Below are 27,994 nucleotides of genomic sequence, written 5' to 3' on the forward strand. Positions count from 1 at the left end.
GTCGCGTATGAAACGCTTGCTCTAAGGAAAGTTTCTGGCAAGAGAGGGCACTAATAGCATGCGGAAGGAGGGTGCGCGATAGTGACTTTATCACAGTAAACTTGTTTCAGAGGTTAAAACTAAAATTATGATATTAAAAACCAGCTCATATAGAGCTGTGTACATATTTAAAATTAATAAAATCACAATAAGTAAAAAGTTATCATCTAAAAATGGTCATTGTGGTAAAAACAAATTTTGTAAAACTGTGAATAGTACAAGTACAGACACTAGCAAAAAGAACCAGGGCGGGTTGGGGGGGGGGGGAGGGGAAAAGAATGGGGATGGAAGAAAATTTTCCTTACTACGCTCACTACGTAGATGACATACACTACTGGCCATTAAAATTGCTACACCACAAAGATGACGTGCTACAGACGCGAAGTATAACAGACAGGAAGAAGATGCTGTGATATGCAAATGATTAGCTTTTCAGAGGATTCACACAAGGTTGGCGCCGGTGGCGGCACTTACAACGTGCTGACATGATGAAAGTTTCCAACCGATTTCTCATACACAAACAGCAAGCAGTTGACCGGCGTTGCGTGGTGAAACGTTGTTGTGCTGCCTCGTGTAAGGAGGAGAAATGCATACTATCGCGTTTCCGACTTTGAAAAAGGTCGGATTGTAGCCTATCGCGATTGCGGTTTATCGTATCGCGACATTGCTGCTCGCGTTGGTCGAGATCCAATGACTGTTGGCAGAATATGGAATCGGTGGGTTCAGGAGGGTAATACGGAACGCCGTGCTGGATCTCAACGGCCTCATATCACTAGCAGTCGAGATGACAGGCATCTTATCCGCGTGGCTGTAACGGATCTTGCAGCACGTCTCGATCCATGAGTCAACAGATGGGGACGTTTGCAAGATGACAACCATCTGCACGAACAGTTCGACGACGTTTACAGCAGCATGGACAATCAGCTCGGAGACCATGGCTGCGGTTACCCTTGACGCTGCATCACAGACAGGAGCGCCTGCGATGGTGTACTCAACGACGAACCTGGGTGCACGAATGGTAAAACGTAATTTTTTTTGATGAATTCAGGTTCTGTTTTCAGCAACATGATGGTCGCATCCGTGTTTGGTTACATCGCGGTGAACGCACATTGGAAGCGTGTATTCGTCATCGCCATACTGGCGTATCACCCGTCGTGATGGTATGGGGTGCCATTGGTTACGCGTCTCGGTCACCTCTTGTTCGCATTGACGGCGCTTTGAACTATGGACGTTACATTTCAGATGTGTTACAACCCGTGACTCTACCCTTCATTCGATCTTTGTGAAACCCTACATTTCAGCAGGATAATGCACGACCGCATGTTGCAGGTCCTGTACGGGCCTTTCTGGATACAGAAATTGTTCGACTGCTGCCCTGGCCAGCACATTTTCCGGATCTCTCACCAATTGAAAACGTCTGGTCAATTGTGGCCGAGCAACTGGCTCGTCACAATACGTCAGTCACTACTCTTGATGAACTGTGGTATCGTGTTGAAGCTGCATGGACAGCTGTACCTGTACGCGCCATCCAAGCTCTGTTTCACTCAATGCCCAGGCGTATCAAGGCCTTTATTACGGCCAGAGGTGGTTGTTCTGGGTACTGATTTGTCAGGATCTGTGCGCCCAAATTGCGTGAAAATGTAATCACATGTCAGTTCTAGTATAATACATTTGTCGAATGAATACCCGTTCATCATCTGCATTTCTTCTTGGTGTAGCAATTTTAATGGCCAGTCGTGTACTTATTTAAAGTGTTTGACGGCAGTGACCAAGATCTACAATAAATGTCCCATGCCTTTAACAACTATGATGAAAAAATCAGTTTCGGAAAATAAATACAAAATGATACAAGAGAACTCAATTTTTTCGATTTGTAACTAAGGTTACTTAACAACAAAATCAGCTGCGACATTTTTTGTAAACCTATTTTTGCAGATAATATCATTCCAGTTGATCCATCTGATCCAAAAACCCATAAAACCACTTTTTTCCACTCAGAACCGCTTTGTTTCCAAAAAGAAATATCTGTAATTAAATCCATTGCAATGAACAATGGATATGGCCATAGGTTAGTTAACTATATCGTAAAGAAACAAACAGTTGTTAATTGTTGTTCAACTTTGGGCAACAGCAGATTGAAGTCAGAAAGCCGGCCGAAGTGGCCGAGCGGTTCTAGCCGCTTCAGTCTTGAACCGCGCGACAGATACGGTCGCAGGTTCCAATCCTGTCCCGGGCATGGATGTGTGTGATGTCCTTAGGTTAGTTGGGTTTAAGTAGTTCTAAGTTCTAGGGGACTGATGACCTCAGATGTTAAGTCCCATAGTGCTCAGAGCCATTTGAACCACTTGAAGTCAGAAAATGAGTGTTATAAGTTTATTTCTATACCTTTTCTAGGAAATATCGAAAGTAAATATGGCGGCAAAGTTGCTTTCTCTGTAAACACTAGCCTAAAACAAAAATTAACCCATTATATCAGAACACTAGAAGATTGTTTCACAAACTCTGGCGTTTATAAAATTATATGTAATGACTGCCCTAACTATTACATAGGACACACAGGGAGATCGTTTAAAGTAAAACATAAAGAGCACCTGCTAAGTAAAGATCGGAGAAATGCTGAACATCTGCCACTTCTGCAGCACACACCATGGAGACTAGAAGATTTAGAACTTTTACGTAAAGAAATTAAAGGTTACAGACCTGACCTGCTAAAAGAGTGAGAGATTTTTAAATATTTCGCTCACAGAGAACGATCCATTTTAAATGAACAAGTGCAACTCAAAAGTAGAAGTTTTCTAGATGGTTTCAGATCCGTACTTCCGTTAAAGTAGCAGAGAAATGGCCTGATCTTCCATGTGACTATAGGATATGTCATTTTCCTCGCTTTTTAGTGCTACTGAGACTAGTGTTTCTTCTTCTTTGTGATATAACATACAGGGTAGTCCATTGATAGTGACCGGGTCAAATATCTCACGAAATAAGCGTCAAACGAAAAAACCACAAAGAACGAAACTTGTCTAGCTTGAAGGGGGAAACTAGATGGCGCTATGGTTGGCCCGCTATATGGCGCTGCCATAGGTCAAACGGACATCAACTGCGTTTTTTTTTTTTTTAATTAGGAACCCCCATTTTTATTACATGTTCTTGCAGTACGTAAAGAAATATGAATGTTTTAGTTGGACCACTTTTTTCGCTTTGTGATAGATGGCTCTGTAATAGTCACAAACGTATAAGTACGTGGTATCACGTAACATTCCGCCATTTGGTATGTGACACATTACCCGTGTTAAAATGGACCGTTTACCAATTGCGGAAAAGGTCGATATCGTGTTGATGTATGGCTATTGTGATCAAAATGCTCAACGGGCGTGTGCTATGTATGCTGCTCGGTATCCTGGACATCATCCAAGTGTCCGGACCGTTCGCCAGATAGTTACGTTATTTAGGGAAACAGGAAGCGTTCAGCCACATGTGAAACGTCAACCACGACCTGCAACAAATGATGATACCCAAGCAGGTGTTTTAGCTGCTTTCGCGGCTAATCCGCACACCAGTAGCAGACAAATTGCGCGAGAATCGGTAATCTCAAAAACGTCGGTGTTGAGAATGCTAAATCGACATCGATTGCGCCGTACCGTATTTCTATGTACCAGGAATTGCATATCGACGCCTTTGAAAGTCGTGTACAGTTCTGCCACTGGGCACAAGAGAATTTACGGGACGATGACTGATTTATTGCACGCGTTCTAGTTAGCGACGAAGAGTCACTCACCAACAGCGGTAATGTAAACCGGCATGATATGCACTATTGGGCAACGGAAGATCCACGATGGCTGCGACAAGTGTAACATCAGCGACTTTGGCGGGTTAACGTATGGTGCGGCATTATGGGAGGAAGGATAATTGGTCCCCATTTTATCGATGGCAGTCTAAATGATGCAATGTATGCTGATTTCCTGCGTAATGTTCTACCGATGTTACTACAAGATGTTTCACTGCATGACTGAATGGCGATGTACTTCCAACATGATAGATATCCGGCACATAGCTCGCGTGCGGTTGAAGAGGTATTGAATAGCATATTTCATGACAGGTGGATTGGTCGTCGAAGCACCATACCATGGCCCGCACGTTCACCGGAACTGACGTCCCAGGATTTCTTTCTGTGGGGAAAGTTGAAGGATATTTGCTATCGTGATCCACCAACGCCTGACAAAATGCGTCAGTCAGCACATTGTCAATGCATGTGTGGACATTATGGAAGGCGAACTACTAGCTGTTGAGAGGAATGTCGTTACACGTATTGGCAAATGCATTGAGGTTGACGGACATCATTTTGAGCATTTATTGCAGTAATGTGGTATTTACAGGTAATCACGCTGTAACAGCATGCGTTCTCAGAAATGATAAGTTCACAAAGATACATGTATCACATTGGAACAACCGAAATAAAACGTTTAAACGTATACGTTCTGTATTTTAATTTAAAAAACCTACCTGTTACCAACTGTTCGTCTAAAATTGTGAGCCATATGTTTGTGACTATTACAGCACCATCTATCACAAAGCGAAGAAAGTGGTCCAACTAAAACATTCATATTTCTTTACGTACTACACGAATATGTAATAAAAAACGGGGGTTCCTATTAAAAAAAAACGCAGTTGATGTCCGTTTGACCTACGGCAGCGCCATCTAGCGGGCCAACCATAGCGCCATCTGGTTTCCCCCTTCAAGGTAGACAAGTTTCGTCTTTGTAGTTTTTTCGTTTGACGCTTATTTCGTGAGATATTTGGCCCGGTCATGATCATTGGACCACCCTGTATACGCCTAGATGTTTCATGTTCATAGTTTTTTTCAGATACGTTGTATTTGGGAGTTATAAACGTTTTACCATAAACTAAGTGATGTATCAAATTCAGCTTACTGTCAAATTTCCGTTCATGAGGCCCCCTATCATTTGTCTCATAAAATGTCAGAAATACTGCTTTCTGTTTTCAAGTTGGAAATATTAGGGATACCGAAAATAAGTTCGCTGATACTCTTAGTCGTATGCTCCAGTGTAAGCCAGAAATAACCGGACAGCCACAAGTCATCCAAGAACCTTTATGTTTTTCTACAATCCTGAGTGAAATACCACCATTATTTGGCAACTCGAGGAAAAGACAGAATCGAGATGGTAAGTTAAGTAACACCAAACAGCATCTAATGACAGTCAACTTATTTCAGGGTATTCTACTAACAAAGGCCGTTTGTGTTAGCATACCTACTGTGATGGTAAATTAAAGATTTTTCTCCCAAAAAAACTGGTTAAAGCTATTCTTAAGTATTTTCACGAATCCTTATTTGGGAGCAGTTTGGGTGCATACTCAACAAACATGAAAATTAAGGAGCATCCGACTTGGGAGAATTTGAAATATGTTGTAAGGAAATAAGGTGACTAGTTTCAGGACTATAGGACGGCTAAGCCTAATTCAAACACCCGTGAAGCTATCTTTCATTCCACCCGAGAAGACAAGCCGAAGGACAAGTTCTTTGTCGATTTTCTGGGTCCTCTTCCACATACAAAAGACGGTAATAGGTATACGTTTCTTGTGGTTGGCTCATTTACTCGTTTTTTTTCGGCTAGTTCCTAGTAAAGCAATGACAACCACAGTTACAGTCAGGCGTGTGGCAAAATTGTTTTCTGTTTTTAGGATGCCGAAGGCTCTAGTAAGTGACAATGCGCACACATTTTTGTCACAGGAATTTAAGAAATTTTGCTTTAATAATGCAGTTTCTCAGCTCGTGACCATACGTTGCACTGAGGTGCCAAAAGTCATGTGATACCACCTAATACCGTGTCGGAGCCCCTTTAGCCCGGCGAAGGGCAGCAGCTCGATGAGGCGTGCAGTGGACAAGTCGTTGGAAGTCCCCTGCAGAAATACTGAGCCATGCTGCCTCTATAGCCGTCCGTAATCGCGAAAGCGTTGTCGGTGCAGGATTATGTTCCATTAATGTTCGATGGTATTCATTGTCGGACGATTCGGGTATCCAGATCATTCGCTCGAACTGTCAGAATGTTCTTCAAACCAATCGCAAACAATTGTGGCCTGGTGACATGGCGCATTGTCACCCATAAAAATTCCATTGTATTTGGTGACATGAAGTCCATGAAAGGTTCAAAAATGGTTCAAATGGCTCTGAGCACTATGAGACTTAACAGTTGTGGTCATCAGTCCCCTAGAACTTAGAACTACTTAAACCTAACTAACCTAAGGACATCACACACATCCATGCCCGAAGCAGGATTCGAACCTGCGACCGTAGCAGTCGCGCGGTTCCGGACTACGCGCCTAGAACCGGAGACCACCGTGGCCATGAAAGGCTGTAAATTGTCTCCATGTAGCCGAACATAACTGTTTACTGTTCGTGATCGGTTCAGTTGGAACAGAGGACCCAGTTAATTCCCGTAAACACTTCCTACACCGTTATGGAGTCACCACCAGCTTGTACAGTGCCTTGTTGACAACTTGGGTCCGTGGCTTCATGGCGTCTGCGCCACACTCAAACCCTATCATAAGCTCTTACTAACTGAAATCGAGACTCATCTGACAAGGCTACGGTTTTCCAGTAGTCTAGGGTCCTACAGATATGGTCACGAGCCCAATAGAGGCCCTGCAGGCGATCTCCTACTGTTAGCAGAGGCACTTGCGTCGGTCGTCTGTTGCCATAGCCCATTAACGCCGAATTTCACCGCACTGTCCTAACGGATATGTTCGTCGTACGCCCCACACTGATTTCTGCGGTTATTTCACGCAGCGTAGCTTGTCTGTTGTCACCGACACCGCTGCTCTCGGTCACTAAGCGAAAGCCGTCGGCCACTGCGTTGTCCGTGGTGAGAGGTAATGCCTAAAATTTTGTATTCTCCGCACACTCTTGACGCTATGGATATCGGAATATTGAATTCCCTAAAAATTTCCGAATTGGAATGTCCCTTGCGTCTAGCTCCAACTACCATTCCGCATTCAAAGTATTGTAATTCCCGCCGTGCGGCCATAATCAAGTCGGAAACCTTTCCACAGGAATACAAATCACCTGAGTACAAATGACAACTTCGCCAGTGCACTGTCCTTTTATATCTAATGTACGCGATACTACCACCATCTGTACAAGTACATATCGCAAACCAACGACTTTTGTGACGCCATTGTAGTACCCCATCCACTGCCGAATGCGTCCACTGTAATTTGAAACGTTTTTTTTTTTATTATTGTCATTTTTCATGCTGAATCTCAGGTGAAGTGAGACCATTGACTTAGTTTTGCCTTTAACGCAGCAGTTCGTGAAAGCTGTAGAATAACACCCGCTATGTTGATGTTTACATATCCTGCTCTATCTTGTTAAAAGTCGGTGGTGTGGCCTTTTTTTTAAAAAAAATTATGGGCACATAGTAAGGGTGATCAGATGATTTCAGCCAAGATGCTCCCATAATTTGTTGGTCAATTCGATTCCATCAAGGTTACATTGCCAGTCACCTTTCATGTCCAGGAATGAGCCACCAAGAAAAAAGTTAGAACATATATAAGTCAGCTTAAGGTAGAGCCTGATAACTGTGAAGCTGAACCACAATCTATACCTTAATCATTTTAGTGCCTATCCCCTACGCTTCCTTTTAAGGGAAGGGCAATGGAGACTTGGATGCGCTAGTATCGATACCTGACGCTCATAAAACTTCTTTGTACTTCGTGTTACAGCGATTTGTTCGCCGGTCTACCATCAGAGGCAGCATAAGCGCTCGCTGAGCAGATTTAATTGCAAGTGCGCCCTCTCCTGCTCTCAATGTTTACCTGTTCTTCTCCGTGATGACTAGCGTTGTTCACCGAGGACAGGTCCAGTTTGTTATGTTAAGAATGGTGATCTTTAATAGTGAAAAGTGGGCCTATGACATTCGAGGAATTACTGCTTCCCACTGCCTTTGTGCTTGCAGGTTCACAACTCCATAGTGGGCACGTTTGTCATTTCTACTGCTTCGGCTTGTGGATGCTGAACTGCCAGTATTTGTCAGGGACGACCAAAAAGTTTCCGTTTGACGGCGTTGCTGGAACCCTGCGCAACTCCGATGCGGGTATGTAAGTACCGTCATGATGGCAAGAGGTTGGTGTGGGTTTCGAACGGAAGTTTTTTGATTGTCCTTTATACTGTACAACCGAGGACTGACACAGAAAGAAATCTGTGATCGTCTTTTGTTAAGTATGACAAAAGTACTTGTTGTGATTAGCGAAAACGCTTATTCTTTGAGCGAGGCCTTGTTATAGAAATTTTGCTTGGGTTCTCGAACGTAGCATTGTCCAGCTTTGATTAGTGACTTTCATATTTGCCTAAGGCCTCAGTGTGGATCAACATTCCGAATGACCAGAAAATACCTAAGTTATGCTAATGCCCACTTGTAAAATGTAGTACCTTGGCAAACTGAGACTCTTTTACTATTTGGTCAATATGGCTGGGCACGAAAAAAATCAGTCATTTTTAAATTTAGTCTTTCCTTTTAAAGACACATGAGTTAAAATTGCCGTGAAAAATTAATATTTTGAATTGCTTGTTCCCTTTTAAATGCTCACATGTTAAGCTGCCACAATTATTTTCAAGATTACTGAGACGAAATATAAAAACGTATTTTGTTAACAGTTAAAGTCTGTAAGGGCCTTATGAGATCTTTCGGAGTGCGATTTGTAATTAATTTCTACTGTTAAGCTGGCCAGCTTACGTCCATACTTTTTAACCAAGTGTATTTGCTTTGAGCTTCTTGAATTGTGATTTAATACTGATAACATTTTCATTGATTACGTATGATTTGAACATTTTGTTATCTCACCTGTTGAGTAACGGTAAATAGTAGTGAAACTTGTAAATTCTGTTGTTACTGATTCTGAAATTCTTTGTGGGATTCAAAACTCGAAAGTGTACTATTTTAAAATTTTCTTTCATTGTTTAAGAGAATATCTTGTAGTGTCATTCTCATTGTGTTATTGATTAATAGCTTTATGGTGGTTCCTATATCACCTCTTTTGGAAGAAGGCAAAATAATTGTGTGTTTCCAGAAATATTATCTTTCTCAGTATTGCCTGAATTCCGCTGAGGCGATTAACAGTTATAATAAAGTCTCTCTTTTTTCTGGATTTGTTGAGTTCAGAAATTTACCACTCCTAGATCCAAGATATAGGCCATTTCACTAGTATTTCGAAGAAATTATAAATTAAACTGACGTATACATCATTGATCTATAAGTCTGGTCTAATTAGAATTTTGTACTATGCTACATCTGTACTGAAAGGGGAATAAATGAAATATATAAAAGCTACGTCAGTGCCTCATAAACATATCGGATGAACATTGTACGTTAGTTTCTTCACTTTTTTCCCAGGATATGATTTTATCAAATTTCCTTTATAACTATTTTTTGGATCCACCAAAATTTTGCAAATCAATCCCAAAAATTATTAAAAAGTAGATACGATATTTGTTTTCTCTTGTACAAAATGAACTAGTTCGTACAGCTTCCTTAACTGAAATATAGTCGTAGTACTTCTGCTAGTTCTTGTTCGAACAACAGACTAAAAATGTATTACTTACTTAATCCCGAGTTGCACTTAAATGGGCGAAGAAGAGTCCCCGTAGTAAGTGCACACATTGATTGGAAAAGTTTCTGTAGTACCTTTTTGGTGTGCAAGTCTGTTTAAAAGAAGACCTTATTTATTTTTGACAAATATTTATTTTAACATCATACAATAACACTTACAAAACAGTTGATATCACATGAAATGGCAAATTCTGACAGATACCCGACAGTTAGAATCATTCTGTTCCCATATAACGGACGGTGAAACATGCAATGGTGGAGGAATTAGCGGCGAGAAAGAGATATCAACCTTCATGACGCCCAGAGGGGGGCCTATGGCTCGTCAGCGGTTGCAACTCAGCCTCCACGCTTTCCTTCCCTGACTACACAATCTCACTAAGATCTTGGCCTCCGCTGGCTGGAGGACTACAGCGAAAGGCCATTGGCGGTTAACAAAATCATCAGTCCTGCCAGAGGTGAACTGTTGAAACTCGATCTGACGGATTCCTGCACAACAGCCCTTCGATTGCGGCATCGAAATAGTGCATTAGGACTTAAAAGAACAGAAATTGGTTTAAATTGAGACACAATGTCGCGAAGGAGGCACAGCATCCCTTTAAGATTGTCTCGTTTCGCTAAATAACAAATATCCACTTGTTACGAGTAGAAATGGTGTTTGGACAGAAACAGAAACAGAAACAAACATTGTTCAGAGTATCGTGTAAAGTGATGAGCTACTAACAAACAAAGTAGCATCAGCACTTGACACGATACGTTGTACGATGTTTGATCCTGATATCGCTGAGATGGCCCATGCTCGGACCGCGTCAACAAAGCATTTACGAGTGTAACAAGTGTATACTTGTTATTTAGTGACATTAGACTACATTAAGTATGTGTACCTAGTATAAAACATTTATTTCTCACTCTTTATACTTCATATTTGCGATCCTACTAATGGCTACATGCTACGAAACTGACAAGTAAGTCTCAAGTGCAGATTCTTTGTATGATGAAAGTGATGCTGTTGTTCCCAGCACCAACCACAAATTCGTAGCATCTGAAGATCTAACATCCACAGAATTTTGGTGCAGTTAAGCTGTTCAGTACTTAACTATTACTTCGATGGTTCTATGAATTAATGTGTGATAAATATTCACCTACTAAACCACTACACATTATCCATATGATTTACTAAATACAGTTGTTCTCAGCCTAGCCATGCCTAAGGATACTGTACTTCCGAAGTGAATTCGTCCACCAGCCGTAAACGTAATTACAGTGAAACTCTGCGACGCTGTATCATATTCACAAGCAACCTGATACCTGCCAACCCCAAGCACCGTTGTGCATTCACGGCGACCACATTGCCAGCTTCCCCTAATGTGTGTAGTGGATCGTCACCTAGATCGGCAGATCCAAAATACAGTAAGGTTAGCTCCTTCAAAGATGGTCCGAGGACGGCGGGTCACCGTTGGTGGACTGCATGCACTTCCCCAAGTCTTGACGCTTGCTCTGCATTCAACCACCTGGAAGTCAGCTCTCTATGTACAGTGGATCCTGAATACAGAAGTGTAACCTCCTCCAAAGAGGACCTGAGGGCAGTGGTTGATCGTCGGGGGGCTGTAAGTAGATCTCCAACTCCAGATGCGTGGGAAGTGCCCAGCCGCCTGGGAGCCTAAGCCAGCTTTCCCTGCTGTGTACCATGGACCATCACCTGGCCCGTCAGATCCAGAATACAGAGGAGGAATCTCCTCTGAAGACGGCCCAGGGATAGCAGGCCACCATCGGTGATCTGTACGCAGTTTCCCAAGTGCGGACACGCGGTCGGCGTCCAGGCGTTCGAGCGCCTACGCAGCGTCGGGTGCGCGCTTGAAACAGAGCGGGATCCCGCCAACTGTTCCAGTCATAAAGGAGTACTTGTTGAAGCGCAGCGGCGGTGTGGGCGTATCCTCGGCCGGCAGCACCTGCACCCCGCTGGATATGATTTTCACCAGTGCCAGACGCATCACCATCTGAGCGAACCGGGTGCCTGCAATCAATAAATCCGCCACTGTGACGAGGAATACTGCACTTGGCAGAAGGTTTACAATGGCTACAGAGAGTAAACTTCAAAATTAATGAAAACACACGTAGCACTAATGTAATATGCTACAATATTTATTATTTATTTCACAAAACAATTTTTGGCTGTTACGCCATCATCAGGTATAAAGATAAGTAGATATTGACAGATGTGAAAATTACCGAATTCTTTACAGACGAATCGAAAAACTGGTAGAAGCCGACCTCGGGGAACATCAGTTTGTATTCTATAGAAATGTTGGAACACGTGAGGCAATACTGACATTACGACTTATCTTAGAAGAAAGATTAAGGAAAGGCAAACCTACGTTTCTAGCATTTGTAGACTTAAAGAAAGCTTTTGACAATATTGATTGGAATATTCACTTTCAAATTCAAAAGGTGGCAGGGGTAAAATACAGGGAGCGAAAGGCTATTTACAATTTTTACAGAAACCAGATGGCAGTTATAAGAGTCGAAGGGCACGAAAGGGAAGCAGTGGTTGGGAAGGGAGTGAGACAGGGTTGTAGCCTCTCCCCGATGTTATTCAATCTTATATTGAGCAAGCAGTAAAGGAAACGAAAGAAAAATTCGGAGTAGGTATTAAAATCCATGGAGAAGAAATAAAAACTTTGAGGTTCGCCGATGACATTGTAATTCAGTCAGAGACAGCAAAGGACTTGGAAGAGCAGTTGAACGGAATGGACAGTGTCTTGAAGGGAGGATATAAGATGAACATCAACAAAAGCAAATCGAGGATAATGAAATGTAGTCGAATTAAGTCGGGTGATGCTGAGGGAATTAGATTAGGAAATGAGACACTTAAAGTAGTAAAGGAGTTTTGCTAGTTGGGGAGCAAAATAACTGATGACAGTCGAAGTAGAGAGGATATAAAAGGTAGACTCGCAATGGCAAGGAAAGCATTTCTGAAGAAGAGAAATTTGTTAACATCTAGTATAGATTTAAGTGTCAGGAAGTCGCTTCTGAAAGTATTTGTATGGAGTGTAGCCATGTATGGAAGTGAAACATGGACGATAAATAGTTTAGACAAGAAGAGAATAGAAGCTTTCGAAATGTGGTGCTACAGAAGAATACTGAAGATTATATGGGTATATCACATAACTAATGAGGAGGTATTGAATAGAATTGGGGAGAAGAGGAGTTTGTGGCACAACTTGACCAGAAGAAGGGACCAGTTGATAGGACATGTTCTGAGGCATCAAGGGATCACAAATTTAGCATTGGAGGGCAGCGTGGAGGTTAAAAACCGTAGAGGGAGACCAAGAGATGAATACACTAAGCAGATTCAGAAGGATGTAGGTTGCAGTAAATACTGGGAGATGGAGAAGCTTGCACAGGATAGAGCAGCATGGAGAGCTGCATCAAACCAGTCTCAGGACTGAAGACCACAACAACAACAACATATAGTGCAATGAAATTTTGTTGGATCAATGATTTTAAACCAGTGCATCTACAGAGTATCTCCATATTCAGAGATAATAAATGTTAACGTTAGGTTTAGGAATAAAACAAGAGGGATTATTTCAATGTAAAAGCGGTGTAAGATTGGTTAACTAAGATAAAGTATCTGAAACATAAACTAATTTACTGTATACAAATTACAACAGTTGTTCATAGAAAAAAAATAAATTGAACAATAAACTCTGGTGATGTGTTCCAAAAATATGGCTGAACAAAATAACCTTGCCTTTAATAGGTACTAGATTACAAGCAGATAATAACTGAAGCAGCTGTGATTATATATAGTAATTTTCTTAACACAATAAGAGAATTTAAAGTAAATATAATAAAGGGAAATGAGACTTGTGAGTAAGAGGGGTAATTTACAACATGACATGGATGGGATTATGAATAGTATCTGCAGTTAGAATTGTCGAGTAAGAGAACTGTGTCTGGCCATTCAGGACTAGTATCTGCAGTTAGAATTGTCGAGTAAGAGAACTGTGTCTGGCCATTCAGGACTAAGCTTGGGCTGACGGCCATATGTTTATTAATTTACATTACTTCAAGATAGCCCATCTTCCTTTCTTTATGGATGTGATTTAATGCTTCATATATCACCTTGTAACTGTAGCCCTTCTTTAAGCAAGTGGTCTGTAATAGTAGTCTCTCATTTCCTAAGTGTCCAACTTCTGTGGTGTTCCTTAAAGACGATTATTTTGTTCAGCCAGATCTTTCGAACATGACACCGAAGTTTATTATTCAATTTATTTTCTTCTATGAACAACTGTTGTAATTTGTATATAGTTCATTAGTTAGTATGACATATATTTCCTCTTTGTTAAATAATCTTACATAGGATTAACAGTGAAATTACCCTCTTGTTTTATTCGAAAACCTAACGTTAACATTTTCAATCTCTGGAAATGGAGATACTCTGTAGATACACTAGTTTAAAATCTTTGAGCTAATAAAGTTTCATCGCACCATATCAGTACCTTTGTACCTGATGATTGCGTAGTAGCCAAAAATAGCTTTGTGAAACAAATAACAAATATTGTAGAATATTGTTGTGTGTGTTTTCATTCATAATGTGTAAAATATTCCACCAATAACTGACAGAACAGTCAATCAATAGAAATAAACTTCAAAACACGAGAAAAGTAATACCATGGAGAAATTATACAGAGCGGTTACCCCCACATTAGCTGTCAAGCAAAGTTAAAACTAGTAAAGCAAACCCCCATGTAGAGCAGCATGTACAAACCTAGCAAGTAATAAGTTGGACCACTCTGTTTTATGGAAGCTAAAAAGTGCCAGAACTGTTTATAACCTCGAAGTACAATGTCTGGTACGTAGCACAAAAAAGTATACAGAAAATATGTATACTGTTAATATTTGCAGTAACTTCTCCTCAGTTGCTACTTCAACTACGTTTATCACAGGTGGACAGTAAACGCCTAACGCAGATGCTATATATTTCTGGATTGGTTGGTTTAAACCGAGCGACATTCTCCGTTTGTAAGAGTAATGGTGATTTACAGACTATTTCTGACACAATGAGCCGGAGGAGTGAGGGAAAGACAGCAGATGATATACTCTTTCGCTGTTTGCGTGGAGAGGGGCCGTTCCAATGACGCTCTTGAAGCAGGAACACGTAGCGGGAGCGAGTGCGCCCGTGCTTGTACACAGAGAGCGAGGAACAGTCTCTACTCAGTACTGCACTGAGAGAGCACCTCTGTCGCTAGCGAATCGGAATGATACCCTATACTGAGTTGCTCGCCATTAAGCGTTTGTTCACTGTGTTGGCCGCGACACTTAATGTGCGGTGTGAACACAGACGTAGTATTAGTTAGCGCCTGCGAGCGAACATTGAGTGGCACCGCAGTGGACTGGTTATGTGACCGGTGTACCGATAGTTAGACTAGGGGCAGATAGGAGTCCTTGACTTCATCAAGGCGCAGTGAGAGTTCGTTTGGTGAAGGTCAATCCAGATAGAAAGAGATAGTTTTGTTATTTTTCAGCAGCGAACGACGCAGGCAGCAGTCGTCGCAGCTCACGGTATTGTGTGCTACAGCGTAGGTGAGCCCCATCTTTCCTCCATTAGAAATAAAATACTTTATTCACGTCACTCCATTACATTTCTCACGCGACAGCCTCGACCGTACTTAGAAAAATTCAATCGGATAATTATTCAAGTTGAGTAGGCATAACTCTCAGCCATTCTGCCGAGTAAATAACATTCTTAAAGAAAAGGGATAAATGAGCTTTCCCACACTTTGTATATAAATTTCATTAACAGGATTCCGAAAAAACGCAGAAATTTGTGTATCAGTTGGTAAATAAAAGTTTCACTTGATTTTCTCAGATTTTGTAATAAATAATATTTTCCATTCGTTTAATGTTTTTGTTACACTAACTAGCAATACTAAAGTACCCAAGTATCCCACTAGTTACGTAAGAAAATAGAATATTTTTGTGTCTTTTCCTTACAGCGGTCGACTCCAGAAAATATTTATTGCTGAAAGTTTTTCAGGCATTTCTTTTTGGTACGTTAGGAGCGTCGAGCGTCTGTCTGACTTTGTAGTAGTGTGGGGTGGAAATTACTTCTTGCAGGAGCCAAAGGGTAGTTGCCAGATCAATCCGTTGCGCAACTCGTCAACAAAATAAAACACACACACACACACACACACACACACACACACACATACACACAGTGAACAGAAGGCGAACGACTTTTATGATCAAGTCTACGGTGAGGCCGTAGATTTGAACACATTTCTTTGGCGAAAGGCGAGATTTGCCAAAGTTCCCTATTACAATGTCAAATTTCTTTGACATAATTATTTGATATATCAACTTTGACAAAGAAGTATACACTCCTGGAAATGGAAAAAAGAACACATTGACACCGGTGTGTCAGACCCACCATACTTGCTCCGGACACTGCGAGAGGGCTGTACAAGCAATGATCACACGCACGGCACAGCGGACACACCAGTAACCGCGGTGTTGGCCGTCGAATGGCGCTAGCTGCGCAGCATTTGTGCACCGCCGCCGTCAGTGTCAGCCAGTTTGCCGTGGCATACGGAGCTCCATCGCAGTCTTTAACACTGGTAGCATGCCGCGACAGCGTGGACGTGAACCGTATGTGCAGTTGACGGACTTTGAGCGAGGGCGTATAGTGGGCATGCGGGAGGCCGGGTGGACGTACCGCCGAATTGCTCAACACGTGGGGCGTGTGGTCTCCACAGTACATCGATGTCGCCAGTGGTCGGCGGAAGATGCACGTGCCCGTCGACTTGGGACCTGACCGCAGCGACGTACGGATGCACGCCAAGACCGTAGGATCCTACGCAGTGCCGTAGGGGACCGCACCGCCACTTCCCAGCAAATTAGGGACACTGTTGCTCCTGGGGTATCGGCGAGGACCATTCGCAACCGTCTCCATGAAGCTGGGCTACGGTCCCGCACACCGTTAGGCCGTCTTCCGCTCACGCCCCAACATCGTGCAGCCCGCCTCCAGTGGTGTCACGACAGGCGTGAATGGAGGGACGAATGGAGACGTGTCGTCTTCAGCGATGAGAGTCGCTTCTGCCTTGGTGCCAATGATGGTCGTATGCGTGTTTGGCGCCGTGCAGGTGAGCGCCACAATCAGGAGTGCATACGACCGAGGCACACAGGGCCAACACCCGGCATCATGGTGTGGGGAGCGATCTCCTACACTGGCCGTACACCACTGGTGATCGTCGAGGGGACACTGAATAGTGCACGGTACATCCAAACCGTCATCGAACCCATCGTTCTACCATTCCTAGACCGGCAAGGGAACTTGCTGTTTCAACAGGACAATGCACGTCCGCATGTATCCCGTGCCACCCAACGTGCTCTAGAAGGTGTAAGTCAACTACCCTGGCCAGCAAGATCTCCGGATCTGTCCCCCATTGAGCATGTTTGGGACTGGATGAAGCGTCGTCTCACGCGGTCTGCACGTCCAGCACGAACGCTGGTCCAACTGAGGCGCCAGGTGGAAATGGCATGGCAAGCCGTTCCACAGGACTACATCCAGCATCTCTACGATCGTCTCCATGGGAGAATAGCAGCCTGCATTGCTGCGAAAGGTGGATATACACTGTACTAGTGCCGACATTGTGCATGCTCTGTTGCCTGTGTTTATGTGCCTGTGGTTCTGTCAGTGTGATCAGGTGATGTATCTGACCCCAGGAATGTGTCAATAAAGTTTCCCCTTCCTGGGACAATGAATTCACGGTGTTCTTATTTCAATTTCCAGGAGTGTAGTATAATACCGGCCTAAGGTGCTGTTGTTATGTTCGTTGTTTTGGATCGTATGAAAAATTTTGACTTTCCTTAACTGAAAAATGAAAAGAGAGTAAAATTGTTACCAATGCAGATGCGAGGTCCGTCGCCGAAGGGCAGGTAGCCCTTGGGTCCCTTGCCGACCACCTCCGGAGCGAACCTCTCCGGGTCGTAGCGGTCGGGTTCTGGGAAGAGCTCGGGGTCGTAGTGCATGGCCATGACGGGCACCACGATCGGCGTGCCCTTCTCGATGCGTAGTCCGGGCACCAGCGAGTCGCACGTTCGCACGCATTCACGGTCCAGCTGCGGCAGCGGCGGGTACTTGCGCAGCGTCTCTGTAACACCGACCACCGACCACCGTGACGCTCTGGCCAGCTAACAGCGGCCGACCACCACAGGCAGAGTCCGCCTTATTAGCTGCCTTACCCCCTACTACACCTATACTCCGCGAAACACTCTTGGGTGTGTGGCAGACGTTATCTCCAGTACATCTACATAGATACTCTGCAGATCACATCTAAGTGTTTGGCAGAGGGTTCATCTAACCATCTTCACAATAATTCTCTATTATTCCAATCTCATACAGCTCGCGGGAGACACGAACACCTATATCTTTCGGTGGGAGCTCTGATTTCCCTTATTTTATTATGATGATCGTTTCTACCTATGTTGGTCGGCGTTAACAAAATATTTTCGCATTCGGAGGAAAAAATTGGTGATTCAAATTCGATGAGAAGATTCTGCCGCAACGAAAAACGCCTTCTTTTAATGAATCCAACCCAAACCCTGTAACAATTCAGTGACAATCCCCTATTTCGCGATAATACAAAACGTGCTGCCCTTCTTTGAACTTTCTCGATGTACTCAGTCGATCCTGTCTGGTAAGGAACCCACACCACGCAGCAGTACAGTAAAAGAGGACGGACAAGCGTAGTGCAAGCAGTCTTTTTAGTAGATTTGTTACATTGCCTAAGTATCCTGCCAATAAAAGGCAGTCTTTGATTAGTCTTCCGCACAAAATTTTCTATGTGTTCCTTCCAATTTAAGTAGTTCGTAATTGTAATTCCTAGATATTTAGTTGAATTTACGGTCTTTAGATTTAACTGATTTATCGTGTAACCCAAGTTTAACTGATTTCTTTTAGCACTCATGTGGATGACCTCACACTCTTCGTTTATAGCGTCAATAGCCAATTTTTGCACCATACACATATCTTCTCTAAATCGTTTCGCATTTTATTTTGATCTTCTGATGACTTTAATAGGCGATAAACGACAGCAGCCGGCCATTGTGGCCGAGCGGTTCTAGGCGCTTCAGTCTGGAACCGCGCGACCGTTACGGTCGCAGGTTCGAATCCTGCCTCGGGCATGGATGTGTGTGATGTACTTAGGTTAGTTAGGTTTAAGTAGTTCTAAGTTCTAGGGGACTGATGACCTCAGATATTAAGTCCCATAGTGCTCAGAGCCATTTGAACCATTTTTTAAACGACAGCATCATCTGCAAACAACCTAAGACGGCTACTCGGATTGACTCCTAAATCGTTTATATAGATAAGGAACACTATCTTGGGGAACGGCAGAAATCACTTCTGTTTTATTAGATGACTTTCTGTTAGTTACTACGAACTGTAACCTCTTTGACAGGAAGTCACGAATCCAGTCACATAACTGAAACGTTATTCCATAAGCACCCAATTTCACTACAAGCCGCTTGTGTAATACTTATCCCCATCCTCTGTCATCACTTTTAGCTGGATGGATGCGGCCCGCAAGGAATTCTTCTTATGCGCCAATCTCTTCATCTAAGAGTAGCATTTGCACCCTACGTCATTAATTATTCGTCAGATATATTCCAATATATCGTCTCCTACAGCTTTTTTAACACTGTACAGCTGCCACAAGTACCATGTAAGTTATTCTTCGATGTATTAACACATGTCCTATCATACGAATTCTGATTTTGTGCCAGCCTCATCGTCTAAGAGTAGCACTTGCACTCTACATCTTTAATTACTTGTTGGATGTATTTCAATATATCTTCTCCTGCCGCTTTTTAACCCCATAAAGCTCCCTCAAGTACGATGCAAGTTATTCCTTAATTCATTAACACGTGTCCTATGATACTGTTCCTTCTTCTAGTCAGAGCATTTCACACGGCTCTCTGCTTGCCGAATTTGTGGAGAACCTTCTCTTTTTTAGGTTTCCGTAACGCAATCGGTAAAAACGAAATTCTTGTAGGAGCGCTGTCTATGAATCTGTGTGTCTGACTGTTAAGAATCCATTTTCTCAGGAGTAGGAAGACGTATCAAGTTCAAATTTATGTCACATATTAACACCTATGGTCCCTTGGCAGTGTAAAAATTTAAGCTTTTAACTCAGTTCAATCAAAAGATACGGCCATTTATGTCACACATTTCGATACTCGCAAACTCATTCAACAAAACCTGTAGGGTACTTTCCGTTGACCAAGAACAACGAAATTTGTCAAGAAGCAAGATTTCACGGTAAAAGTGAAGGAAAAAAATCCAAAAATTTGTAATTTGTAATTATATAGCACTATAAAATATTTTTTGTCGTTTTTCATCCGCCCATCTCTTTGTCTGTCCGTCTGTAAAGCCCCATTTTTCTGTCAAAAGGTTGGCTATCAAATTCAAATTTATGTCACATACAAAAATCTATGGTTCCTTGGTGGTGTAAAAATTTTAAACTTGTAAGTCAATGCGATCAAAAGATACAGCCTTTCACGTCACATACTTGGATACTCGCGAACTCGTTTATCAAAAACTACAGGGGACATCCCGTTGACGTAAAATCATGAACATTGGCAAGAATCGAGGTTTCACAGTACAAGTAAAGTAAAAAAAATCTGAATGTTGTTAAACTGTAATTATATCACATAAAAATATCTTTATGCCATCAAACGTACATTCCATCATGATACGTCAAAAGCATGATAGGAAAATATTACTGCATGCAAACAAAATGTAAAGTGTACTCATGTTTCAGTAATTAAATAAAAAACATTTTATTACATTTTGTGTATCTACATGCCGGTATATAAACTAAAACCACCTGCTCCGTGTTTTTGGAAGGCCGGGCTAGTATGAGTAGAGATTCTGATACGGTCTTGAATTCGCGAGACCGATATGTTTCCGGAGTCTATATCGAAAACAGGCAAAAATGGTTGGAGTTGTCGGAAGTAGAAGTGACCGGGAGACACCAGGGGGCTTCAGAAATAATACATCTAAATTTAAACTCCGCAAGCCACTTGACGGTGCGTGGTGGGGGGTACTTTCGGTGACACTAACTGATCCCCCCTTCCTTGTTCTTTTCGCGTATGGCGCGTGGGAAGATCAATTGTCGGTAAACCACCGTGTTAGCTCCAGTTTCTCGAATCGAATTTTCTCCTTAAGGTCATCGCACAAGACGCTTGTAGGGGAAGTAATATGTTGTCCGACCTTTCCTGGAATGTACTCTGCGGTATCATTGCGACACCCAGTATTGTTTCCCGTTACAAGCAAAGTGTTTATTGAAGCGGACATTTACGTGCCCATTTGATTGAGCGGTGCCAAATTATTCCAGCGCGATATTCGTTTTACCGAAGTGTTTTTTGATGCGGAGATTTACGTGACCATTCGATTGAGCGGTCCCAAATTAGTCTGTTGCGATATGTGCTCTATCGAGACTTATTAACGTGAACAGTAAAACACGAAGAGTAACCAGTACTCCAGCGGCAACGGCACCGCCCTGGCCCGTGCTGACTGCTACCCCCATTCAACGGCACATATCACAACAGACTAATCTGGGACCGCCCAATCAAGTAGGCTCGCAAAATTCCGATTTGAAAACAATTCTGCTCATAACGGGATACAAACCGACACTTTCTGTAGGTACTGGACGTCTCGTGGAACACGTGATGAGCAGTATTTGCGTGGACTGACACCAGCTACACGTTGCAAAAAATAAATTGTAAATATCTGCGGAAACAGCAGAGAAAATGCGCCTGACGACTCTTAGGAGTGACACCCTGTCTATACAGGGCTGTTCAAAAAGAAGGAACGCACTTCAAACATTTATTGCTGTCGACACAATTCCAGCGTTCCTGGAAAGAGAAAAGTTCAAATTTTTATGCATTCAGTGTAAACACCATGTATCAATACAGTGGCTCATTCCCTGCCACACACGAAGCAGCTGGTCCCTCGTTATCGAATTCACAGCTTCAACAGTGCGATGTCGCCGACTTTCAAGTGTGTGAGACATAGAGGGGGTAAGAACGCAGTCTTTTACGTAACTAAAATAAACTCCTCCCGAACAGGCCACGAAGGCTCAACTGTACCGACCGGCCACCGTGTCATCCTCAGCTCATAGGTGTCACTGGATGTGGGTATGGAGGGGCATGTGGTCAGCACACCGCTCTCCCGGCCGTACGTCAATTTCCGAGATCGGCTTTTACGTAACTCCACAGATAAAAGTCACAATGTGTGAGGTATGGAGACCGAGGAGGCCGTCGGTAATAAAATTCATCTTCTGCTTCTCCTCTTCCATTCCAACGTCCTGGAATGGTACCATTCAGGTAACTTCGGGCGTGCTTAGGGAACTTCTCTAAGCACGTACAACGTTACCTGAATGCTTAGAGAATCTCACACCTCTGGGGTTACGTCAAGACGTTGGTGTACCAATTCCCCGTAGAAAGGGATGAAGAACTGACTACTGGGGCCCAATCTGCCTGTCTCCTGGTACAACGGACAGCAGGGATCTTTGAGAGAGTGCGGCAGAAATTAATGCGCCGTTGCAACACGGTGGTCGTCACACTGTCCGTCGTCACACTGAACAACTAATGTGAGGTACGTTGTTGTCATGTGGTGTACGCTGTATATGGCTACAGCACAATAATTATGCACTTCCGACCATTTCCCTGTCTCAATATAATCGGTTGCGGACCAACTATTACCTATTTCAATTTGACCTAAAAGGTTTGAGACACACTGTAGATGTCTGCGTAATTGACGGATGTAAGTTTTCACAATTTAATCTGCTAACACGCCTGAAGTTTGCTGGCTTTCAAATAAAATGAAATGAAATGAGGTGGCTCTCAACTACGTTCCCCCCGACTCAGAGTTGAAATATTAAAAGTTTTGGCTGCTTTCGCTGTCTGGGGGCTAGGATACGTAGTTGCCGCATTACAGGCCAAATACTGCTGAGTCTACAGTACACGATAGGAATACACACATGAATCGAATGGTCGAAGGTTTCTATCACTCGGCAATTGAGAATTATGAAAGTAACATATAAATTCCTAAATGAAAAATTGCAATTAAATAAAATCTGCAGGTACTATCTTAACGACTTTAAATGATGGGTACGATAGTAGAAGTCCTTTTGAGAATGCCTTATATTTCTGCAAAACACTTATTGGTGTCGATGGTCCAGCAATTAAATAAAATACACTCCTGGAAATGGAAAAAAGAACACATTGACACCGGTGTGTCAGACCCACCATACTTGCTCCGGACACTGCGAGAGGGCTGTACAAGCAATGATCACACGCACGGCACAGCGGACACACCAGGAACCGCGGTGTTGGCCGTCGAATGGCGCTAGCTGCGCAGCATTTGTGCACCGCCGCCGTCAGTGTCAGCCAGTTTGCCGTGGCATACGGAGCTCCATCGCAGTCTTTAACACTGGTAGCATGCCGCGACAGCGTGGACGTGAACCGTATGTGCAGTTGACGGACTTTGAGCGAGGGCGTATAGTGGGCATGCGGGAGGCCGGGTGGACGTACCGCCGAATTGCTCAACACGTGGGGCGTGAGGTCTCCACAGTACATCGATGTTGTCGCCAGTGGTCGGCGGAAGGTGCACGTGCCCGTCGACCTGGGACCGGACCGCAGCGACGCACGGATGCACGCCAAGACCGTAGGATCCTACGCAGTGCCGTAGGGGCCCGCACCGCCACTTCCCAGCAAATTAGGGACACTGTTGCTCCTGGTGTATCGGCGAGGACCATTCGCAACCGTCTCCATGACACTGGGCTACGGTCCCGCACACCGTTAGGCCGTCTTCCGCTCACGCCCCAACATCGTGCAGCCCGCCTCCAGTGGTGTCGCGACAGGCGTGAATGGAGGGACGAATGGAGACGTGTCGTCTTCAGCGATGAGAGTCGCTTCTGCCTTGGTGCCAATGATGGTCGTATGCGTGTTTGGCGCCGTGCAGGTGAGCGCCACAATCAGGACTGCATACGACCGAGGCACACAGGGCCAACACCCGGCATCATGGTGTGGGGAGCGATCTCCTACACTGGCCGTACACCACTGGTGATCGTCGAGGGGACACTGAATAGTGCACGGTACATCCAAACCGTCATCGAACCCATCGTTCTACCATTCCTAGACCGGCAAGGGAACTTGCTGTTTCAACAGGACAATGCACGTCCGCATGTATCCCGTGCCACCCAACGTGCTCTAGAAGGTGTAAGTCAACTACCCTGGCCAGCAAGATCTCCGGATCTGTCCCCCATTGAGCATGTTTGGGACTGGATGAAGCGTCGTCTCACGCGGTCTGCACGTCCAGCACGAACGCTGGTCCAACTGAGGCGCCAGGTGGAAATGGCATGGCAAGCCATTCCACAGGACTACATCCAGCATCTCTACGATCGTCTCCATGGGAGAATAGCAGCCTGCATTGCTGCGAAAGGTGGATATACACTGTACTAGTGCCGACATTGTGCATGCTCTGTTGCCTGTGTCTATGTGCCTATGGTTCTGTCAGTGTGATCATGTGATGTATCTGACCCCAGGAATGTGTCAATAAAGTTTCCCCTTCCTGGGACAATGAATTCACGGTGTTCTTATTTCAATTTCCAGGAGTGTATAAGCTGAATAACAGGGAAACAATAGATTCCTACTGTACGTAATTAGTTAAGAACAACAACATAGCTGGCTAGATATTCACTTCTAAACGCACACTACGTCTTCACTGTAGAAGCCACGGAAATCTCACAAGTGCTCAAGTCGGCACTCCAATGTATTTCTCTCCTCCGGGACCTCGCGCAAACCGCTCCGCTCTCCAAGTCTGTCTCGCGACCTTGCGTCCGCCGCGCCGTCGCGTCCAGCCCTCCTGTGCCGTACTCTGCACTCTCCCGAACTGCCCTGTCCTCTCTGGAAACGATGCTCTTCTCCCGCTTCCATCCAGTCTCCCCATTCACGAGCACTGTGATTGGCTAGAGCACTCGCACCATGTCTTCAAGGTGACGCACCCACAAACATATTTAAGCACATAGGAAATACTGGATCTACATTTAAATACTTGAAATTAAATAAATATTCCTACGGCTGGACCATAAACACGCTCTAACACACATTATATATTCAACAATGTGATGCCGCCGACTTTCAAGTGTGTCAGACACTAGGGGGTATAAGAACTCAGTCTTATACATTATATATATAATACACATAATATGAACATCAAAAAAAGCAAAACGAGGATAATGGAATGTAGCCAAATTAAGTCGGGTGATGCTGAGGGAATTAGATAAGGAAATGAGACACTTAAAGTAGTAAAGGAGTTTTGCTATTTGGGAAGCAAAATAACTGATGATGGTCGAAGTAGAGAGGATATGAAATGTAGACTGGCAATGGCAAGGAAAGCGTTTCTGAAGAAGAGAAATTTGTTAACATCGAGTATAGATTTAAGCGTCAGGAAGTCGTTTCTGAAAGTATTTATATGGAGTGTAGCCATGTATGAAAGTGAAACGTGGACGATAAATAGTTTGGACAAGAAGAGAATAGAAGCTTTCGAAATGTGGTGCTACAGAAGAATGCTGAAGATTAGATGGGTAGATCACATAACTAATGAGGAGGTATTGAATAGAATTGGGGAGAAGAGGAGTCTGTGGCACAACTTGACCAGAAGAAGGGACCGGTTGGTAGGACATGTTCTGAGGCATCAAGGGATCACAAATTTAGCACTGGAGGGCAGTGTGGAGGGTAAAAATCGTAGAGGGAGACCAAGAGATGAATACACTAAGCAGATTCAGAAGGATGTAGGTTGCAGTAAGTACTGGGAGATGAAGAAGCTTGCACAGGATAGAGTAGCATGGAGAGCTGCATCAAACCAGTCTCAGGACTGAAGACAACAACAACAACAACACACATTATTAAATACATAAACAAATTAAATAAACATATATCAAAGGAATCGCAACAAGAGGTAGGCCAGTAGCGTAATGTCTCTGTGCTTTCTAAAACGCAGTAAATATTTAACCAATTTCTTCATGAATAGTATATATCGGATATAAACAAAGACAGAGATGAATAAATATATTTATAAGTATGCTGCTACCGTTTTTTCGTGTATCTGTGGAGTACTTATTGCCTGACGCGATCAATAGTAATCGGCCACTTTGACCTCCAATAGCTCATGAAATATTCAAGTTACATGCCTGTAATTTATACCAATTTAGGGTTACACTAATAGCTTTGTAAAGACACGTCGATCGACGAAATCGGATGAAGCGTTTAAATTTTGGAAATTCGTTCTTGGGTGTTACATGTATAATTTACCGTCAGATACTAAACTTTAAACTAATAAAGATATTGAAAATCTGATTACACCATCAGAATCGTCGTGCAAATACTGTTTCTTTTTGAGGTATCATGATTCGTCTGGCTACTATTAATTTCTATACGAACTGCGGAATGTCTGCCATTAAGGTTTCACACAGTCCACCATCTTTGTCCCTCCCGGCGTGTCTCCGTCATCAACATAGTGTCAACATGGAATTGCCAGCCACACGACTGGACCCCCCTTGCTTCGGCCACCGTCTGGCAGCACGTGGTCGGCCTGCCCAGCTGCCCGCGCCCGCCAAGAGGCCCTTGCGGCCACTGCTTCCCCCGAAGTTAGAATATCTTCAGGGCGCGACGACTCGCCAGTTACCTCACAAGTTATGAGTTACGAAGGGGGTTTAGGATCCTCCACCATCTGTACAGTTTCTATTCTCAGCGTTTGCTGCACACTGTAACGGATGAAAGTGTGGCGAGTGGGTGTACCGACCTGCGATGCACATGTTGAGGTATCGGATGTCGGCGACCGTGTCGTAGGTGAGCGGCCCCTGAGGCGCCTTGGCCAGCGCCTCCAGCACCTCCGCCCTGAGGCGCTCCTGCACTTCCGGGTTGTGCGCCAGCTCGTACATCATGAACGTCAGCGCCGACCCCGTCGTCTCGAAGCCCGCCGAGAAGAACACCGACGCCTGCGCCACCAGGTCGTCGCCCTCGAAGTCTGCAGTGGAAAATAAAACAAGTAAGCGCCGTCTCTTATTTGTGGTCCCACAGGTTGATTGGTTGATTTGGAGAGGGAACCAAACAGCGAGGTTATCAGTCTCATCGATTAGGGAAGGAAGGATGGAGAAGGAAGTCGGCCGTGCCTTTTCAAAGGAATCACAACGGCATTTGCCTGTGACGATTTGGTAAGTCACGGAAAACCTAAATCAGCATGGCCGGACGCGCGTTTGAACCGTCGTCCTCCCGAATACGCGCTGCGCCATCTCACTCGGTGTCGTCCCACAGAAACTACTGTGTGTCCGAGAATTTCATATATACCTAAAGCAAAACAGTATATTCTGTACCGGAGTATGTATACAGGGTGGTCCATTGATCGTGACCGGGCCAAATATCTCACGCAATAAGCTTCAAACGAAAAAACTACAAAGAACGGAACTTGTCTAGCTTGAAGGGGGAAACCAGACGGCGCTAGCATAGGTCAAATGGATATCAACTGCGTTTTTTTAAAATAGGAACCCCCATTATTTATTACATATTCGTGTAGTACGTAAAGAAATATGAATGTTTTAGTTGGACCACTTTTTTCGCTTTATGATAGATGGCGCTGTAATAGTCACAAACATATGGCTCACAATTTTAGACAAACAGTTGGTAACAGGTAGGTTTTCTAAATTAAAATACAGAACGTAGGTCCGTTTGAACATTTCATTTCGGTTGTTCCAATGTGATACATGTATCTTTGTGAACTTATCATTTCTGAGAACGCGTGCATGTACAGCGTGATTACCTGTAAATACCACATTAATGCAATAAATGCTCAAAATGATGTCCGTCAATCTCAATGCATTTGGTAATACGTGTAACGACATTCCTCTCAACAGTGAGTAGTTCGCCTTCCGTAATGTTCGCACATGCATTGACAATGCACTGACGCATGTAGTCAGGCGTTGTCGGTGGATCACGATAGCAAATATCCTTCAGCTTTCCCCTCAGAAAGAAATCCGGGGACGTCAGATCCGGTGAACGTGCTTCGACGACCAATCCACCTGTCATGAAATATGCTATTCAATACCGCTTCAACCGCACGCGAGCTATGTGCCGGACATCCATCATGTTGGAAATACATAGCCATTCTGTCATGCAGTGAAACATCTTGTAGTAACATCGGTAGAACATTACGTAGGAAATCAGCATACATTGCACCATTTAGATTGCCATCGATAAAATGGGGGCCAAGT

At 43.8% G+C, this 27,994-nt stretch overlaps 1 protein-coding gene across 1 annotated transcript in view; it reads right to left on the reverse strand.

Annotated features, from left to right (window-relative positions):
- Positions 1-9,771: 9,771 nt before the first annotated feature.
- The window catches only part of LOC124805136 (cytochrome P450 6k1-like), a 99,018-nt gene continuing 80,795 nt past the window's right edge, over positions 9,772-27,994 (reverse strand). Inside the window, exons 6-8 of the mRNA XM_047265597.1 lie at positions 26,530-26,754; positions 17,564-17,812; positions 9,772-11,667 (exon numbers count right to left, since the gene is read on the reverse strand). Of these exons, the coding sequence (XP_047121553.1) occupies positions 11,486-11,667; positions 17,564-17,812; positions 26,530-26,754 (656 nt within the window). The 3' untranslated portion in view covers positions 9,772-11,485. The remainder of the gene's footprint in view (positions 11,668-17,563; positions 17,813-26,529; positions 26,755-27,994) is intronic.

The sequence above is a fragment of the Schistocerca piceifrons genome, chromosome 7 (assembly GCF_021461385.2).
Source record: "Schistocerca piceifrons isolate TAMUIC-IGC-003096 chromosome 7, iqSchPice1.1, whole genome shotgun sequence".
In the NCBI taxonomy this organism is placed as follows: domain Eukaryota; kingdom Metazoa; phylum Arthropoda; class Insecta; order Orthoptera; family Acrididae; genus Schistocerca; species Schistocerca piceifrons.